General features: G+C 45.9%; 2 protein-coding genes across 25 annotated transcripts in view; one reads left to right on the plus strand and one right to left on the minus strand.

Annotated features, from left to right (window-relative positions):
- GALNT11 (polypeptide N-acetylgalactosaminyltransferase 11) overlaps positions 1-13663 on the plus strand; it is a 53074-nt gene extending 39411 nt beyond the window's left edge. For 7 of the 8 annotated variants that reach the window (XM_065050415.1, XM_065050418.1, XM_065050420.1 and 4 more), the window contains 3 exons: positions 1427-1531; positions 10295-10432; positions 12908-13663. In XM_065050415.1, the coding sequence (XP_064906487.1) occupies positions 1427-1531; positions 10295-10432; positions 12908-13039 (375 nt within the window). In that variant the 3' untranslated portion in view covers positions 13040-13663. Of the gene's footprint in view, positions 1-1426; positions 1532-2085; positions 2623-10294; positions 10433-12907 lie in introns of those variants that run through there. The other variant, XM_065050422.1, reaches the window with a different exon arrangement.
- A 1221-nt stretch (positions 13664-14884) lies between these two features.
- The window catches only part of KMT2C (lysine methyltransferase 2C), a 204705-nt gene continuing 199288 nt past the window's right edge, over positions 14885-20301 (minus strand). For 15 of the 17 annotated variants that reach the window (XM_065050408.1, XM_065050407.1, XM_065050411.1 and 12 more), the window contains 6 exons: positions 20003-20145; positions 19568-19736; positions 18609-18725; positions 17682-17755; positions 17186-17294; positions 14885-16953 (listed from right to left, as the gene is read on the minus strand). In XM_065050408.1, the coding sequence (XP_064906480.1) occupies positions 16861-16953; positions 17186-17294; positions 17682-17755; positions 18609-18725; positions 19568-19736; positions 20003-20145 (705 nt within the window). In that variant the 3' untranslated portion in view covers positions 14885-16860. The remainder of the gene's footprint in view (positions 16954-17185; positions 17295-17681; positions 17756-18608; positions 18726-19567; positions 19737-20002; positions 20146-20301) is intronic. The other 2 variants (XM_065050402.1, XM_065050401.1) reach the window with 1 other exon arrangement.

Raw genomic sequence — 20301 nt, forward strand, 5'->3', positions numbered from 1 at the left:
ATGGAACAGTTCTTTCCTTTTATTACTAGAAGTGTCTTTTTGTTTCTAAAACCCTGTAGAATCAATACAAATGCAGAGACAGCTATATATGTCTTCATAGTAAAACACAGCTAGCTAATGAATCTGCCTGGCCTTGAGTTCAGGGCAGCAAATTCTTTTTTCCTCTACATTTCCCTCCAGATTGTAAATAATTATTTTTAATGTGGATGCCAGATCTGGGGCCCTGTCACCTCCACACGTGCTCGCACCCAGTCACTGTCAAATGCACTCGGTAGAGAGCAGCTCTGCTGTAGAAGTGGCAGAATTGTGACCGTTGCTCAAATATTAATAATCGCCTTTCTCTTTTGCACCGTTGGCTGCGTGCGGTGCAGTTCGTGATGTGCAGGCAGTGATTGCTGCCGGAATCACCTGATCCCCACCACAACGGGGGAAGAAAAATAATCAGGCTGAAAAGGAGTCTTCTGCTGACCACCAGTTAGTTTAGGGCATGGGTATAACTTAAAGCCAGAATAGATGTGGCGTGTCTCGTTGAGTAACTCTATGGGGTTACAAACATCAATGTCTTAATGATTCTTCACTGCTGGAACAGGACAACCTAATCCTCAGGCTCTGCACAAAATCTCTTGGGTGACTTTTAGGGTCAAACCAGAAGAGATTTCTGACTTGCTGGGAACCTCCTCATTCACTTTGGTGGTATGTGCTTACAGTTCAGTACCCCAGGACAGGCTCCTGACCTGAATCTAGTCCCCTGATACAACATTACTCCAAATCAGACTGGGTGCTGCATTTGAACTGGAATGGGCATTTGGGCATCTGTAAAATTTTCCCTTTTTCCCTGATCTGTCATTAAAATAACTGATCAGATAACTATGGCTTTTCGGTTACCTGAACGCTCTTGAAAATCAATCTGCAAACAACATAACTCCCTGAAGTTGCTTGTACTTGTGTAATTCCTTCTCCTTTTTCAAAGAGGCAGTCCTGCTTCATGAAGAAAGGCTGTAGGATGACACTTATGTTTAAACTAAACTGTAGTAAAATGTAGTTTCTACGGTATAGTTGATATTCCTGAGGGTAGTGACGACATGGGACCTGAGACTTTCAAGGAGAGTGAAGAGCAGAAGGAAACTTGGAGTATGGCCAGTATGTTCTGAGCCATGTTGTGTGTCCTGCATTTGTACCACAAAGAGGGAAATCTTGATGTAATTAGAAAGCAAAATGGAACTATTTAATGCTGTTTTTCCTCCAAATTATCTGAAAAACAAAATGGTATTTGAAAAGGGAAGGACTTTTTTTTTATGTATTGTAGATTGTTTGCTTTTCTCTGTGAGCACACCAAGTCCTAGGGCTTGCAAGCATTACCATATGTTGCCTTTGGTGTGTGATGTTTGTTGTTCACTTTGTCCATCAAACTGTTTTCCTCTCACAGTTGTATCACCTTCAAACCAACAAATGCCTGGTCGCCCAGGGGCACCCCAGTCAGAAAGGAGGCCTGGTAGTGGTTCGGGAATGCGACTACAATGATCCAAACCAGGTATGATATTCCTAATTGTACTGAATAGCGATTCACTTCTTACAAATTGCTAATATATTTTCCTGCTGGTGAAGTGCCCTAGGATAACATCTCATCAGCAAGCGGGCTGATGTATCGTTGAAACAGCAAGGAAACTGTGGAGCTTACTGCTCTGTACCTGCTAACGCTGAGTGTTGGACAGTACAATCTGTCTTTACGGCATGAATCTCGGTGTGTGACTGAAGATTATCTGTAAAAGGCTCCTGGAGGCTTCATAATCCACTGATTGACACTTCAGAATTCGTAGAAGTGCTTTCAGTCAGTTCCTCACACTGGGCAGCCTTTTCCTGGCCTGCTGTTCTTTGCGTGCTCTACAACTGCTCCTCTGCTGCGGGACTGGCTGTAGGTTGGGGTGAATGAATGATTTGTTGGTATCTTTAAACAGAAGGAATTATAAGGAATTTAGAAAATTCTTTGGCTACAGGTGAGGATTAATTTGGGATGGATGTGAAAATCGAACGAGGATTTTCGTATTGCTACATGGAGCCTTTGCTATTCCACTTCTGTTCTTTCAGGCAACAGCAATTCAGGACTTGGATAAACAATCTCCAGGGTAGAGAGATCTTCACCTAATGCCATAAAGACTTTAACCTAGCTAAGAGCTACATTGAGAACATGATTTAGGAGCCCATGGGCCCCAAGTCTAAAAACTAGATCACATCTGAAGAGAAAACTAATCATTGATTGCAGTTCTTTTGGTTGGAAAATGATCTTCTTTTCACTGGAAAATGTGTAATATAGACAGTTGATGCATGCAAGACCCGTCTTCAACAAGTGGGTGTGTGGGGAAACCAGACTCACTGAAGTCAGATTGGCCTTACAAGCAAGTTTTTGTCTTTATTTTATGCTTGCTTTGTTTTCTCTACCCTTCAGGGCTGCTAAGAAATTTCAAATTCTCACTTAAGTGCTTGATTTAAAAGAAATAACAGATGCTGTGTAACTTGCAGTTGTATCACCATTGTGGATAATACTTTTAATTAAAATTGACTTAGGTGATCGTCATTAAATAAAAATTACTCAAGCACTCGGTTATCCTGATTTTTAGGACTTGACATGACTGACATTCCATTCATCTTTTTGCTATAGAAAGAAAACCAATAAGGGAAATGGTTCTTACAAAGGAGATGCATCTAGAAAATATTTAAAATATTTAGGTTATAATGAAAACTAGGATGTTTCATTAACTGTAACAGAAATACGCAGTCTGGGATAATACTGGGGATTCAATACAGATTTAGAAATAACTGATGAAAATTTTGCAGTTAAAATAGCGTAAGTAGAAGAGGTGACAGGATCTTATAGAATGAAGGTCAGTGCAGAGAGGTCTGAAGTAACAGAAAGAGAACTGGATTGTGAATTTTGCAAATGGAAAACTAACACGGAATGAGAACTATTGTAGTTGGAGAGCGGTCATGTGAAGGAGCCCCCAAGATTGCCAAAGTGAACGCTCTCCCGCAGCTCAGCAGTGTGTCTGATTTCTGGGAACAAAACCGAGAATGCACAAGGTAGCGCACACCACAAAAACTGCGGTGTTGAAATAGGGTAGAAAATATTTAAGCACGTGGAAAGATCATCGTGAAAGGCTGGAGATGTCTGAAAAGTGGAAGGAAAAAACTGTGGTGTGGATTCTAGCCAAAACCATCATCTCAGGGTTAATCAGGTGGCGATTCGGGGATGAGGATGCTGAAGTGGGCTTTGGGCTAGATACTGCCCTAAAGGAGGAGGACAAGGAGCAGTTACTGACAAAGTTGGCAGAGAAGCATGAAAGAACACTAAAAAGAAAGGTTTTGGACTGAAGCCCAGTGGCCAAGATAGGACTAACTCGTGGGAGTGCTTGTGATCTAACAGCTAGAAGAAGATTGGGTTTGTCATGTAGCTTCTGTGTGCTTGCCTTCTTCCTGACCTAAATCCTTAAAGCCCAGTTTCTTTGCTAAAAAATCTCCTCTTAAAGTCCACGGAATTATGTGGATTTTTCTCCACTGTTTGTTTTTGAAAACACTAGGGTGACTCTTAAGCTTTACTTTCTGTGTTGTTGTAACCTCTCCTCAGTGTATCTACTTCATTCCAATATTTTAACCTTTCTCTTACTTAGCAATATATTAAGCTTTAAAAATGTGAGTGTTGCCAGTCCAGCTGGGGATGGTGCTAAGGTGTCTAAGCGTGTGCATCTGTAACCTGGGACTTCAAAAGACCGCTGATTTGGGCAGGTGATTTCAGAAAAGCTCTGTTAACGCCCTTGTAGCACTTTTATAAATATAAGAATACATACTTTGCAAACTGTTCCAGAATCAATCTAGAGGGATGCGCTCACTTGTGCAGTTCTACTCTAAGATCTTTCTCCCTAAACAATTCTTCGTTCCCTCTGACGATTGTCATGAAACATCAGCAACACACCGAGCTGTGAACCAGAAAGCATGTGTCTGCTTTTGAGCGACCTTCAGGAGGACATTGGATTTTCAGGGTAGTAATAGCTTAAAATAATTATTATAGATCACGGAACTTTGCTGTTCCTGATTATTTCCATTGGTATCCATGTCATCGGTATCTGTAATAACAGGAGCTGAAGTCTATGCAAACATCTGTGATGATGCAAATTGCCAGGCACATCTCTTCCTCAGTGCTGAGGCAGCTTTTTTGTGCTCTTTAGCTGAATTTTTGTCTTTTAAAAACTGTCTGACAGAATAACACAATAGCACCAATCTAAGCAACAGATTGTAACTGATGAAAGCACCAGGATGCTGCTCGTCTCAGCACGGTTCACGGCAGGGATTTTCTTTCACAAAAAGGGCTGTTTCGGTAGTAGCTGCTGTCTTGTATTTACTGAAAACTTTCAATGCATTCCTCTAGCACTAATGCCATTTGCAGAACGAATAACTGTGTATATCTACAGAGCTGTGCCAGCTGGCCAGTGCTGCCTCTTGCACTCGGTTGTGCGCCAACAGCCGAGGGGTAGGCGGCTGCTTCCTGCTTTATTTCATACCATTTTGAAAGATTTATTCCTTAGGAACAGTGAGCTTCCCTTTTCTACCTACCATAGATCATTTGTTTTATTGTTTTTCCTTAGCGTGAAGATACATTTTGGTTTAATACAGTCATCTGTATTGAAAGCGATTTCAATCTCCTAGAGATAACTCCATTTTTCAAAATTAAATGGTTGTGTAGGCCATGCTCCTAGGTGATGAGGGACTATTTGAGCCCTTTCCTCACTTGAATTTCTTCCGAAGTATTTCATTTACATTAATTAATCTCACTGTAGGAATAACTTCATCTTTCACCAAAAAAAGTTCAGTAATACAGCACTATATCTCTTTGTTACGGTAAAAAGCAATCCCATAAGTGGGGTCACTGGGATACAGGGGTTTATGGAGGCAGTGAAGAGCACACCAGCTTTGCCAACAGTGGAAGCCTGAAAGCAGTTAGGAAATCCAACTATTAGTAAAATGAGAGAGCAAAAAAGCTCCACTATCCAGTCTTTCTGCTGCTGTCCTGGCAAGGAGTTAAACTGAAGTTGTCACTGAAACTGTTAATTAAGCTGTATATGAGGAAAAGCTGTTTCTAACCACTCACCTGTGTGTAAATGAGATTAATCTTAGCAGTCGGCTGGGTGATTTGCTTGTGTTATATGGGGGTGAGGTAAAGCCCTAAAGTTGCTAGAAGCCTAGGAAACCTCAATCTTACATCTGTAATTAGTCTGAACTACCTTTTGAGGGGACTAAATTAAAAATCTAGTTCTTCCGAAGCTGCACCTCTGTAAAAAACAAGGCTTATACTTTGAATCTCCTTCCATTAATTTTGTCCACGAGACCTACCCTAGCTTGTGCTGTGTGTCTGTCTGTCAGTGACCAGAAGTATGCTCAGAAAATGCTTACCCCAGATCTGGGGGTCCCATTTCCACTCTGGGAAAGTTGAACCAGCTGCTGCGTGCCTGTGTCTCTGCAGCCAGAGGAGAGGACATCGATGGATTTATCAGCGGTCCTGGCTAAACAGGGACCTTCCAGCTGATTGGAAGTTGGCAAATGCGATGCCCATCTCAAAGAAGGGTTGGAAGGAAGGAATTACAGGCCTGTCAGTCTGACCTCAGTGCCAAGAAAGGTCGTGGAGCAGATCATCCTGAGTGCCATCACACAGCACATACAAGACAAACAAGTGATCAGGCCCAGTCAGCATGGGTGGCCAGCAGGACCAGGGCAGTGACTGTCACCTTGTACTCAGCACTGCTGGGGCCAAACCTCAAATCCTGAGTCCAGTTTTAGTCTCCTGCTGACAAGAAAGACCTTGAGGTGGTAGAAGGAACTGTAACTGCCTGAAAGGAGGTTGGAGCATGAAGGGGGTTGGTCTCTTCTCCCAAGTAACAAGTGACAGGATGGGAGGAAATGGCGTCAAATTGTGCCAGGGAGGGGTCCGATTGGATATTAGGGAAAAATTTCTTCCTGGAAGGGGTTGTGAAGCACCAAAACAGGGAACTGGTGGAGTCACCATCCCTGGAGGGGTTTAAAAGAGACATAGATGAGGTTCTTAGGGCCATGGTTTAGTGCTAGAATTAGGCTGTGGTTGGACATGATGATCGTAAGGGTCTCTCCCAACCAAAATGATTCTATGACTTGGATGGGTGGGAGACTTGGGCAGGCACCTGAGCAGCACCAAACCAGAGATGCTGTGCCTTAGGGAAGGTCTCTAGGTGCTTCAGGGACTTCTAGGACCTCAGAAGGGTTGGTTGGCAGCTGGATGAGTCTCTGCACTCCAAGGGGTCCTTGCACCTTTCCTGTTATGCTGTCCCGTATGTTAAGAGGCAGGGGAAAAAAGGGCTGCTAGTAAGAGGCCAGTCCAACAGCATTCAGCAAATTCAATCTTTTATTTAACGCAAAACTTGATCGATTTCACTACAGAGAGAGGATTTCCCTAACATCTGCCATTTAATTTTCATTTGAAAACAGAAACAATTCATTATATTCTAATTGCATCCTGGTGTTTTTCTCCAGCTCCAGTGAAAATAGTGATTTTCCTTAGACCTGTGGGGCAGATCAGTCATTAGCCTGTGTCTCTGGGACAGCACTTAAAGGTGCTGCTCCCCTCTGTGCTGGGAACTGGGCACGATTCCGTCTTATTTAAACGGAAATCTGACAGTGATGCTCTCCTAGGTGTCAGGATGTAGGTGCAGGATGAAAATATCTACACCTCATCTCTTAGGTCTTTTGTTTTCTTTAAATAAATATTTTAAATTATGGGGGTTTTTTTGTAGAAAATACATAGGATAAAACAAGACCACACTCGGAACTGAGTGTTATATCCTAGACAGGCACCTTATTGGTTATAGACTTTTGATATTGCGCATGAGCCTGGACACAAGCCAGTCATGGACAAGTTGAAAATGAGAGCGGTTTATTCTCCTTGTAATCAGATCCCAGCGGTGCTCCTGCCAGGAGAGGTTTCCTTCCCATGCTGGGCTGTTGCTCCTGACTGCCTGTAGCAACCACAGCTAAACATCATCCTCCCCTTCTTCAGCAGCACAGCAGTTAATAAGTGTTGGAGTATGCAAAGGCTTGAACTTATATAACAAAAATCCCAACCCGTGGGGTGGCTTTGCTTTCCCCATGCTTCAATCTGGTAATAATCTGCAAGTTCATATTGATACTCTAATCCGAATTTGGAACCATAATGTGCCCCAAATTCACTTTCTTTTTTTCCTTTGTTTGCTACACCAAACACATAATCAGTTTGAAATTAATTTTGGCTGTCTGGTATAAATCTTTCTGGAGAAGTATCACACTGGACTGAACCGCTGTTGTGTGTTCTTTGCTGTTACTCAGCTTCTGATTAAAGAGCTGCTCCCTGTGTCACTGCAGTCTGCTCTCTCAGTTCTTACCAGTTTTGTCTGTTGTTTGGATTTGGCTCTATCGTTATTCTTCTTTTAACAATAACACTCTTCTGGCAAGTCCTGCTATTTCTCCGTTCTCTCCTCTTCAATCTTGCCGTGCTTGCTTTCTTGTTACACGGTTTAAACATAAAAAGTGTGTTAAAAGGCACAGAACACCTGGGGTGTGGGAAAATTTAAATGTAATACCTGCGCTTCCTCCAGTGAGTCCTTCACTGTGTTATAGTGGTCACTGTGATAAGGAATGAGCTGTGTGCTTTCCAGTTGTGCTGTCCACACGAGACAGTGTCTGGGTCACAGCTCCTTCCAGAAGGCTGGTTTTAGTTTCATCAGGAAAAAAGAAATCAGAATTAGATTAGAATTGTGACATACTTTCTCCTCCTTTCCCCTACCCCTTTCTAACATAGGTTATTTTGAGGTGCACATACCCAAGTTCATCCATTTCTTTGCTTTCTGGGCCATGGATCAAAGTATCCCATTGTTCATGAGATCTCCAGGTCCTCTGCCAAACTGATGTTGGCCCAGGACACTGAGGGAGGATGGTAGGACCAGCAGCTCCTGCAGCGCGGCCAGACTGATGGTCCAGCTCCCCTGACCAACCTCAGACACAGGATCACAGAACAGTTTGCGTTGGAAGGGACCTCCAAAGCTCATCCAGTCCACCCCTGCCATGAGCAGGGACATCTTCACCAGATCAGGTTGCCGTGCTCCAGAGCAAGGGTTGGGCAGCGAGAGCCCACAGGGGCTGGGCAGGAACTGCAGCAACCGAAGGTGCTTAACACTGTTTTATGCCAACAACAAAAATACCTGCTTGTGGGAGGGGATAAACTGACAGCTTGAGCAAGTTCTTACTTCTCCTTAGAGGTGGTGGTGGTGGTTTTCAGTGTGATAACAGAGGTTATAAAGGGAGACCTGGACAGGCTGGATGAAATTAAATATAACAAGGGAAAGGGTAGATTCTTGCATCTGGGCAGGAACAACCCCAGGTTCCAGTGTAAGTTGGGGAACAACCTGTTGGAGAGCCGTGTAGGGGAAAGGGACCTGCGGGTCCTGGGGACAGCAGGATGACCATGAGCCAGCACTGGGCCCTTGTGGCCAGGAAGGCCAATGGTACCTGGGGTGGATTAGAAGGGGGGTGGTCAGTAGGTCAGAGAGGTTCTCCTGCCCCTCTGCTCTGCCCTGGGGAGACCACACCTGGAATATTGTGTCCAGTTGTGGCCCCTCAGTTCCAGCAGGACAGGGAACTGCTGGAGAGAGTCCAGTGCAGGGCAACAAAGATGCTGAAGGGAGTGGAGCATCTCCCGTGTGAGGAAAGGCTGAGGGAGCTGGGGCTCTGGAGCTGGACAAGAGGAGACTGAGGGGTGACCTCATTAATGTTTACAGATATATAAAGGGTGAGTGTCAGGAGGATGGAGCCAGGCTCTTCTCAGTGGCAACCAATGACAGGACAATGGGCAATGGGTACAAACTGGAACACAGGAGGTTCCACTTAAACTTCTTCTCAGTGAGGTGCCAGAGCCTGGCCCAGGCTGCCCAGGAGGTTGTGGAGTCTCCTCTGCAGACATTCCAACCCGCCTGGACACCTTCCTGTGTAACCTCATCTGGGTGTTCCTGCTCCGGCAGGGCGATTGGACTGGATGAGCTTTTGAGGTGCCTTCCAATCCCTGACATTCTGTGATTCTGTTTCTCCGACCTGGAAGTTCACATAAATCTGAGAACTCAAATGCAGTTGAAGCTGCGGCTGTGGGCCCAAAGCATTCTCGCTTCAGACAGATGGGCCTCAGCGGGGGGCTGAATTCAGTTCCCACCACCCTGTGAGCTGCAGGATATTGTGGAGGTTCTTGAGGTCCAGATCAACACATTTTCATGTTGGCTCAGCCAAAATGAAGTGGGTGGGACGTGCGAGGGCTGGTGTCCCTCTGAGCATGGCACAGCCAGCAAAACCAGTTTGGCTGGGGAGCAGAGAAGGACAAAACCCTGTCAGTTACGGAACATGTAGTTTTAGAATGGGAACGGTGAAGCAGTGATTTCTCTTGCTCCCTGGAGAGGAGTATGGGAAGTTTTGATAGCATCTGGATGTCAGTGCTCATCTTCTAATTGAGTGAAAATCCCTGAGCACCAGGCCACCAGCTGCAAGGAGCAGGGCCCTGGGAGCGGTGTGGGGACCGATGTAGCTGCTTGGCACCAGAATTTGCACAGCTGATGTTGGTTTTTCATCATTCAGCATCTACAAGCTGACCCCAGGGTACAATGTTAAATAAATTTCTCATGTGGTTATGGACAAATGCAGCAGTTTCAAAGCAGACTGGAGATCCCTTTTGGCCTCGTGTGCCTGCCCAGCTGCTCCCCAACAGCTCTTGGGCCATCTGCTGTCACCCAGTGTTCTCTGACCGCATGAGAGCTCTCTGCATGATGCTGAGGCAATCCACCAGCCGCTGCTCCACCCCTGTAGGATCATCCACGGGTAAGGGGATTTACTGCCTGGTTTAATGGCTGTGCTCGGAGAGCACCTGGTCACCTGCTCAGAGATCCACCTGTCACCTTGTCCTGTCTACACGCCTGGACAAGAGGAACACGCAGGGGCTGCTTAGTTTTGGAAATGCTAGTGCAGAGCAGGGTCACAAGTGGTCCTTGTAGTGGCTCTGCATGGACTAAGGCTGCGTGATGTTGGGCAGGTGACAGAGCGCTGCAGTGGAGTTACAGGTGCTGCAAAAAAGGCAGCAAGGCAGCAGAAAGGGTTGCACGATGGAGCTCTGACATCCAGATGTTACAGCTCTTCTGTAGCTGCACAAAAGGTATAAGGTACCTGCCCCAAAGCATTGGAATGAAGGTGTTTCTATCTCCTCTTTCAGGTCTGGATTTACAATGAAGATCACGAGTTGATTTTAAATAATCTCCTTTGCTTGGACGTTTCGGAAACTCGCTCATCCGATCCACCTCGTCTCATGAAATGCCACGGGTCCGGCGGCTCACAGCAGTGGACCTTTGGGGTAAGTGGAGTGCTTGACATAGAGCATGTTGCTTGTAATCAATGTCTCGTTAAGTGATAATAGTACTAACTGGCTATCAGGCTTGAGTGTAATCATGACCAAATCCCCAATGTCCCAAGCTGGTTGTGCTGACTAGGCCCAGCCCACAGTCCACACAGCTTTGGTGGCTGCATTTCAGTCTCAAGGAGACTTTCCCCGAGCTCTGGGACATGCAGGTGTTTTCCTTTGCCACCCAGGCAGGTTTCTGCAGCTCCATTTAGGCCTTTTTCTGCTTGTTACAGCCACCTCCAGCACTGTGGCTCACAGGGACATGCCAGAGAGAACAAAATCCGCCCCACAGCTCTTTGTTGTGTTGTGTTTGTGGGACCGGCAGGCAGGAGCAGTCCATGGAGTAATTTCTGTTTAGTGCTTGAAGAAGCACAGAGCTGAGGATTGAGAGAGGAGGTTTTGTGCAGTTGCTTCTGCCTTATAGTGGCATCTTGTTAGTTTAATCATTTAGAGCCTCAAGTGGCTGATTTCACAAAACTGAGAAAGTGTATCCAGGTGGCCAAAAAGGCCAACAGCATCCTGGCTTGTACCAGCACTAGTGTGGCCAGCAGGACCAGGGCAGTGACCGTCCCCCTGTGCTGGGCACTGGTGAAGCCAGACCTCAAATCCTTGTTCAGTTTTGAGTCCCTCACGCCAAGAAAGCCCTTGAGGTGCTGGAGCGAGTTCAGAGAAGGGAACGGAGCTGGTGAGGGTCTGGAGCACAAGTGTGATGGGAGCGGCTGAGGGACCTGGGGGTTCAGCTGGAGAACAGGAGCTGAGGGGAGACCTTCTGATCTCTGAACTGCCTGAAAGGAGCCTGGAGCATGGAGGGGGTTGGTCTCTTCTCCCAAGTAACAAGTGACAGGGTGAGAGGAAATGGCCTCAAGTTGCACCAGGGGAGGTTTAGATTGGATATTGGGAAAAATTTCTTCCCAGAGAGGATTGTTGGGCACTGGAACAGGCTGCCCAGGGCAGTGGTGGAGTCACCATCCCTGGAGGGGTTTAAAAGATGTGGAGATGATGTTCTTAGGGATGTGATTTAGTGGTGGACTTAGCAGTGTTAGATCAACTGTTGGACTCAATGATCTTAAAGTTTTTTTCCAACCAAAATGATTCCATGATTCTGTGAAATTTGGCTCCTGTGTATGAACTCAGGGGCTGCCCCCTCACATTCCCCACACAAGTCAGCAAGTCTGTAGTACAGACACCGCAAGGAAGAGGAAGGCACTGCCAGACCTGCCTGCTGCACTTCAGGCCAGCTCTGCATGAAGTCTCGGGTTCATACCCTGCTGCTTGTTGGCAGCACAAGTTCCTGAGCGCAGTGAAACGGAGGTTGTTGCAGTCCGGGGTGGTTTGGAGATGCAGAGGCAGATGCTGCTTGAGCCCAGGGCTGTGTGTGTCTGACACTCGTGGAGATGCCTCACAGCTCTGCCACATCCTGTGCCAGCTGTGCCACAGCCATGGCTGCCAATGGCAGTGGGAGCAGGGAGCTGAAAAGTTTTGCTGCTGGTGAGAGATTATTGAAGTTGTTCAGTTTCAGTTAGGAGACAAGGATTTCACAAGATTGAGAGAAGGACCACAAGCCACAAAGATGCTGAAGGGAGTGGAGCATCTCCCGTGTGAGGAAAGGCTGAGGGAGCTGGGGCTCTGGAGCTGGAGAAGAGGAGACTGAGGGCTGACCTTGTTAATGTTTATAAATATATAAAGGGTGAGTGTCAGGAGGATGGAGCCAGGCTCTTCTCGGTGACAACCAGTGGTAGGACAATGGGCAATGGGCACAAACTGGAACACAAAAGGTTCCATTTAAATATGAGAAGAAACTTCTTCACGTTGAGGGTGCCAGAGCCTGGCCCAGGCTGCCCAGGGAGGTTGTGGAGTCTCCTTCTCTACAGACATTCCAACCCGCCTGGACACCTTCCTGTGTAACCTCATCTGGGTGTTCCTGCTCCATGGGGGGATTGCACTGGATGAGCTTTCCAGGTCCCTTCCAATCCCCAACATTCTGTGATTCTGTGTGAGACTTGTGTGTTTGTGCCTCCTGTGTTCCTGGATCTCTTCTCACACCTGCCTGGGTCTGGCCGTGCAGGACAGCCCTGTCACACCGTGTGGCAGCTGTGGGCGGCAGCATCGCCGAGGCCGGGCCAGATACAGAGCAGGGTTGTGCTGCCGGTACCTCCTGGGCTCCCTCTTGCAGTGTTGGGGGGCAGTTCTGATCATCCCGGTACCTCGTTGAGAGACAACGGTATAAGCAGAGTCTGAACTGGGTCTCTGCGAGGACACCAGAGCCCTTGTTCCGAGGTCTGAAGGTGGTTATGTGTTTGCTGTGCTTTGCTGTGGGTATCGGGGAGGTGCTGAGAGGCCATTACACATGGCTTTCACCTTCACTCGCACCATGGAGGAGAGCAGAAGTTGTAATAAATAAACCCCGCCTGTCTTTGTCTTCTCCAGAAAAACAACCGCCTGTACCAGGTCTCGGTGGGACAGTGCATGAAGGTGGCAGATCCCCTGAGCCACAAGGGGTACGTGACCATGGCCATCTGCGACGGGTCCCTTCCGCAGCAGTGGCACTTCGAGAGCTGAGGCAGCGCGGGCGCGGCTGAGAAGGTGCTAAACCGAGACCCGATTCCCCTTCGGCCGCCGTTCCCAGCCGTTCTGGAGGGCTCTGCTGCCCCAGCGCCCGCCAGGACCCTCCAGGAGGAACGAGAAGGCCCAGGGGTCGCTGTCCCTGCTCCGCTCCAGCGGCCCCACTGCAGGACAATGTCTGGAAGTGCAATTTAGCAGCGGCTCCTTGGGTTCTCCTGGATTATTGAACTGGTTTTAAGTAAGAGAAATTATTAGAGCGACGTAATTTAAATGGTGAGATTTTAGCTTTGTGGATCCTTTAAATGACAGTGACAGCAAGGAGTCCTCTTCAAGTATTCCATTGGCAGTATCTCATTGATTTGTGTTTTAGTATGGTTTTACTGGCCAAATGATTTTACTTTTTCTGGAAAATATTTTTATTCCCTTTTATCTTCTGAAAATTGTCATTTGTAATATTTAAATTTAGTTCTTTTAATTCACAATTTTAGGACATCTCATGTAGCTTAAATTCTTCGCTGTCATTCGTCGCTTCGTATTTAAAACAAAGTAACTATTACAAAGTCTATTTTGATGACTCATGACAGTAGCTGCATTAAAAATAAAGTATCATTTTTTTATTAATCTGTATGGCCTTGCTCTTTGTAGCCATCGCACCAGAAAGCACCAACTAAGATAAGGATAATTTAGGTCTAGTTTTCACTTTATTTTCTTGGCAGCCGGCTCTTTCTCCTCTCATTTCTTGGAATGTTTGACAGGTAATTTCTTTATTTATGTTCCTCTTTCTCTTCCCAAGTTCATTTATTTCACTATTTACCTTCCTTTGACTTCTGCCTCAGCCCCGGATGCTTCTTCAGTGCGTAGAAGCTGCTGCAGAAGCTGCTTTCACCCCGTGTATTTGTTCTCAGCCGCGTTGGCCTTGTTGATCACCCCGCAGGGACCCGCGGTCACCAGGCGCTGCTTCAGACACCAGCACAGCACAGACTCTCCGGCCTCCAGTTATTGACATTTCGGGCAGCGTGAGGCAATAAGGATAGTGTTGGAGTCATTGCAGACGTTGTCTTCCTGCAGACAGAGCGTTCGCTTGTGACAGATGGTCAGAAGAAAATGGGCAGCTCCTCGCCTCCAGTCGTGGGCAGGGAGGAACCAGGTGAGCAGGGCTTATTGTAAACCACAGCGCAGGCCTAACGTGGAAATTCTTCCAGGTGAAGCATTACAATGGGAGTCGACAACACCAAAAGTCTTCTAACCCAACCCCAGCCCCTCAGCAGCAGCACATCCGCTGAGGCTGGTGCCGTGTGCCCCGAGGGGCACCCGGAGGCTTGAAATCAGGGGGACACTGGGGTGCGTTGAATTAACGCCAGCCTTTGACGGGCTGCAGCCGCGCTTCTGCCCCAGATTCACTGCTGCGGAGTTTCTTCTCCCGAGGTGTCTCCAAGCAGCGATGGGGTCAAACACCAGCACTCCAAACTTCCCCCTTTTTACTTCTTCTTCCTCCAGCTTTACGCACTGACCATGATGTGACATGGTGTGAAACGTCCCCTGGGTCGCCGGCTCAGCTGTCCTGGCCGTGTCCCCTCCTCCCCTCCCTGCTCCCAGCACACCCCCCCAGGAGGAGCAGCAGCTCCCAAACCAGCACACTATTTAATTTATTGGTGTTTTGGGCAGTTTCCTGGGGAAACACGACAGCGGGAACGGCGTCTGGTAGGTGCTCAAGCCACCGCGGTGTAAAATGTGGGGCGCAGGTTGTGTTGGAGGGCGGAACGGCCCCGCTGCTCCCCAGCACCCAAACCATGACAGCCCTGGGGAGCCATCGCCCCAATGGAACAGGAACAGAGAACTTACTTATAGATGTAAAATATTTTTATTTGTAAATGCTGATCTTCTAAATCTGTTTCCACAAATTCCAAAACCCATAACACTCTGTATACTTCAAAAAGGTTTGTTTTTTGTGATGTTTTTGTTGTTTGGTCTTTTTTTTTTTGTTTTTTTTTTCTTTCTTTTTCTTCCCAACATTAGATACTATTATACAGAACAGAAAAAAACCTGTAGGACAAATACTGGTAGGATGTTGGAATATTGTACAAGAGAAGAAAAATATTCAAGAAACAATTTCATACAGCTATTTATCAAGAGAAAAATATATACAATTGATTTATTCTGTAAGATAAAAATACATCATGCCATATACATTACAAGTTCAGAACTGTATTACTGAATATACCAACAGTTTACAGTCCACTTTAATTGTGCACACGAAAAAAAACTTCATTTTTTTTAAATTTTATATTTAGCCTGTGAAGTGTCAGTACCAGAAGTTTTAAGTACAAAATAAAAAGCTAACCTGCTTCGAAACGCTGATTAAATCTCTACAAGCAAACACAAAACAGTGTTTATTTAGTTTAAAAGAAATGTAAACAAAAAAAAACCAATCCATACAAACACATCTTTAAATTACATTTTCCAACCCCCTATTGCCAGAGTCCTGCAGCTGCAAGCACGACAGCTCCGTGTCCTCCTCGTTCTCCTTCGCCGAAGGCTGCGCACCCCGGTTCCGCTCCGCTCCGTGATTCTACGCCCTTTACATGATTTAATCTCAACTACTTTTGCTGAAGAGAAAAAACCAGCGTCCAGCCTCTATTTTGGGTGGGTTTTTAGCAGTTATTCACAGTTATCACAAATTGTAAGCACAAAAAAAAAAAAAACCTGACTTAAGAAATAGGGATGCAACAATATAATACAAATAAAATTAATCTAAATTATTACCCAAACATCTACAAAAGTCCGAGTTGTAATGTACACGCCCTTAGCAGGCTTAAGGTTTGCTTAAAAAAGTTCTAAGAAGACCACAGTTGTGACTGCTTGAAACATAAAAAACCCCCCTCTCTTTAAATTGAGATTTTGGTTACTCCGTCATTGCAATCGCATGTCTGGTAATACATGAGATCATATTGTAACATCCCTACTGACAGTTTATAATCAGCACCCGAACTGCTGCAGAGTCTCGTAGCATTTGGTCAATAACTATTTTTATACTGTATTTTTTTTTTTTTCTCTTTTTTTTTCGCAAAATATTTACACTTTTGTACAAAGTAACAGGGTTTTTTAGTTCTGCAGGTAACAGCAGCAGCTTGGCTTTCTTCTAACTTTCTTTTTAAAAATAGCTTCATTCACTTATTCAATAATAAATACAAAAAGGTTCTCTTATTTTACAGAAATCAAAAACTACAATAAACTGACTCATGGAATCAAGTATTTAAATGTATTTTAGTGCAAGTTATTTTTTCCCTTAGCTCTATCCCTAAGGAAGTCGGTTCAGTACATTCCTTGTTCAGTGGTGTCTACTTTATTTAAAACTTTTCTTTAATTAGAGGGCCTGCCCCTTTATCAAATAAGGCTGTGGCCAGCACTTTGGACTTCTCCCTTTCGCTGGTGATTTCAGTCTTACATTCATGTGCCCCGCGGCCCCGCGGCTCGGCCAGCGGTTCTTTGCCCAAGTTCAACAGTTTCTCCTTAGTGAGCTCAAAAACAAAAGTGCTGGACCATTCTGTAATTGGGTTTCACCTCCATGTCTCTGGAAAGTTGGCTTCGGATTTTGCCGGCTCGCTTCTGCTGCTTGGTTATTCGGTTTTTTTTTTCATTTTTCTCCTTTTCTTTTTAAATACTTGAGTAGAAATCTGTACTTCCAGAAGTGATTTCTTTTTTTTTCCCCACCCCGTTCCCCCCTTTCAAAAAGGCAACAATTTTCCATCGACAAAATCAACGTGTGAATCACTTCTTCCTAGGGACAAGCGACCCTCAAAGACAGCAAGGAATGCGTTCTAGTTCATCCACTTTCGGCAGTTTACAGCTCCACAGTGACATGGAATCTTGTGCTGGTCGTCTTCAAAATCAAACTTGTAGTCGTAGCAAAGCTGCCAGAAGAGGTGGGAGAACAGTTACAACTGGGATTTACCGCAGGACGTGCCCGCGGGTTTAAGATCGATGATTAAGCTCTAGAGGTTGAGCTGTTAAAGGGAAGAGGGGAAGGGAAATGTTGCTCTGCCCACCCCAGCACAAACCGGTTACAACCGCCCGTAGAGCTCACTAAGTATTTACAACGCGGTGCAAATAACGGGCGGGTGAAGGCGAAGGAGCCCGTCCTACCTCCTCCCCTTTCTGGATTCTCCTGCTGGAGCTAATGATGATTTTGTGTCCTCTCTCGAAAGTCACCACCTCGGCCACGCAGTTCGGCGCACACGAGTGGTTGATGTACCTGCGAGGAGACAGGGTGGAAAGGGAACGTTTTAAGAAAGCGCATCCCTGCAGGCAAATGTAACCAAACCTTAGGATGGCCTTGGCTTCAGGGGTGCACTGACTTCCCAGCTACTATTATATTACTCTGCACTTGTTTCTTTACCTAGAAAATGTCAAAAAAAATCAAGCATTAAAAAAAAATCCCATTCTTTCTTCATAGCTGCCATGAAACATAACCAAAGGTGAGCCAAGCTAATGAGAAAGGTGACATTACTTCACTGGAACAGTCCAAAGACCGAATGGACCAGCTCAGAGAATAAAACCCACCAAGAAAAGCCTGAGCTCGTGCCCCCACAGCCAGGCCCGGGGACACCCCGGGATGTGTCTGGTCACTCCAGATACCCACCTGGCAGGGCCTCCCGTCAGGGTGGCATCGATGACGTGGTCGTTGTCGATGCGGAACATGTACACGCCGCGGTTCTGAAAAACACAATCGGAACAGAGACTCTTGGAGACTTCAGTAACTGTCGGTGATGAAAAGGCAGCAGCGGTGGGGGCTCCCGCCACCTGTCCTCCCGCCTTTGGGAGCAGACGCGGGTCACGCATGAATTCACATATAAATTCGTATGTCCATAATTGGTTCTGTACCACCTCTCATCGAGGAGCTTGAGGTGCTTCACGAATACGTCCTCACTGGTACAATACGCTGAGTTCCACAATTTAAAGAATTTCTCATTAAAAATGGATGCTCTGACATGTCTGCTTCTCTTTCTGGGCCAGGGGACGTGTGTGACGCACCTGGCCAGGGTGCTCAGACACTTATTAAACATTTAAACACTCTGATCCTTTGATGAGAAACACCACGGACTGTTCTGGTTCTCTTTTCAGCCTACTAAGGGGGGACCTCATTAATGTTTATAAATATATAAAGGGTGAGTGCCATGAGGATGGAGCCAGGCTCTTCTCAGTGGCAAACAATGATAGGACAAGGGGTAATGGGATCAAGATGGAACACAAGAGGTTCCGCTTAAATTTGAGAAAAAACTTCTTCTCAGTGAGGTGCCAGAGCCTGGCCCAGGCTGCCCAGGGGGGTTGTGGAGTCTCCTTCTCTGGAGACATTCCAACCCGCCTGGACATGTTTCTGTGTGACCTCACCTGGGCGTTCCTGCTCCAGCAGGGGGATTGGACTAGATGATCTTTTGAGGTCCCTTCCAATCCCAAACATACTGTGATACTGTGATACTGTGATATTGCTCTTACAGCACAGCAGCAAACAGAAATCAGGGGACCTGAGGTGATGGAACAGAAGAACATTTGTTTTGTTGGACGGTACCTGAGATTCATAAAGCTTCTCCTTCCTGTTCGCCACCTCGTTTCGGATAATAGTTCCGATATACTCAATGACCATCGTGTGCTTTTCTATGTCTCTAGCAGCATACAAGCCCAGGCCCTACAAAAAAAACACATTGTGATTTAGAATTCTGTAATAAATTTACACTTACACCGCGTTGCTCGCCGTGCCCCAAACCCGGTACTGCAGGGAACCATAAAGAGCCAATGGCCCAGGAAGAACGAAGCAGCAGAGGGAAGAAAGCGGTGCTGGAACACAGAACTCAGCTTCACGTTCAGTTTTTAAGATGCAAGAAAATGTATTGGAAAGTTTTTCTCATACCTCTGACACCTGACCAGGCAAAGACTGTAAATTCACTGAAAAATAAAGCGAGCCTTACTAGGCTGGAGAAACCGAGCAGGAACACAACGGCACAGTTAAGTCCAACCTAAAATCAACAGCTGTGTTCATACACAGCAAGATTCATTAAAAGCTTTTGCAAAACAGCCTGCGGAGCAAAAGCACCAACTCTGGAAAGCAACGAGCTTCTTATTTTTACACATTCAAACAAGTATTGGACTCTTCACGCTGGTCTCGTTCCGCTCTGCTCAACCTGGGCTGAGCGCGTCTGTACACGGGCGTTTTTTAGCAAGTTTTACAGAAATATGCTTAGAAAAAACAAACAAACTTGAAACGTTTTTCTAGATGACTGTAACAAATTGTTTTTTTAAATATTTACAATAATTAGAAAGAAATCTTAAGATAAATCTATGGAAGACAGAAAAATTGCCAATTTTGGGATGAGGCTTGAAGGAATTTTTGCCATAGCACTAGTTGCAAATATAAATTTTACGTAAGTATGTATATATAAAATATATGTGAACGTAAAATTTATATAAAATAGACACAAATAAAACCCTAAGAAACAGATTTTAATCTATAACCCTGAAATGAGAACGGACCTGAATACGCGAGCGAGCCAGGTACACGTTGGACTTCCACTCGGTTTTCATTTTGCGGTACTGAGAGGACTTGGAATGGACGAACTGTTTGCTGTACGGCGCGTTCAGCTCCCCCGTGACTGTGCTCTGAAAGGACTTCGACGTGCTGGTGCTGTTCAGGGTGTGAGGCCTGTAGGAATTGGGCATACACCGGGAAAGAAGACAAAGGAAAACTGAAGAGTTCTCCGAAAAAGAGCCGCAAAACCCATCCAAAATTCCTGGGGACGCACAGACACTGAAAGCCAGCTAGCGGAGACAACAAAGCGACTCCCTCGCTCCGGGCATGCACATCCACAGCCAAAGACGACAGGGTTTGTAAGCAGCAGACAAAAGCACAAATAACCCTAAGCAGCCTATAAACCCTGGGCTGTACTATGTGAAATTAAAACAAAATACCTTAACACAAACCTCTTGACATGGGTACTCATTTTAGGCTCGGCACGGGCGCAGCCCGTGGGGTTGATGGCAAGAGGGAGTTCCATTAAGGGGTTTCGGCCATAGCGGAAAGTGTAGTTCTCGCAGGCCTCAACCCCCGGCAGCTGCAAAAAAGCAGAGAAAAAGAAAAGAAATCCAAGTCATTTTATGTTAATTGTGCGTAAGGAAATATTTACTTTTCCATACTTCTTCCTGTTCCCGTTCTCTCGTGTCTATCCGACGATTTGGGGTGATGCAGCGAGAACAGGGCTGGTAAGACT

Source organism: Columba livia, chromosome 2 (assembly GCF_036013475.1).
Source record: "Columba livia isolate bColLiv1 breed racing homer chromosome 2, bColLiv1.pat.W.v2, whole genome shotgun sequence".
Taxonomy (NCBI): Eukaryota; Metazoa; Chordata; class Aves; order Columbiformes; family Columbidae; genus Columba; species Columba livia.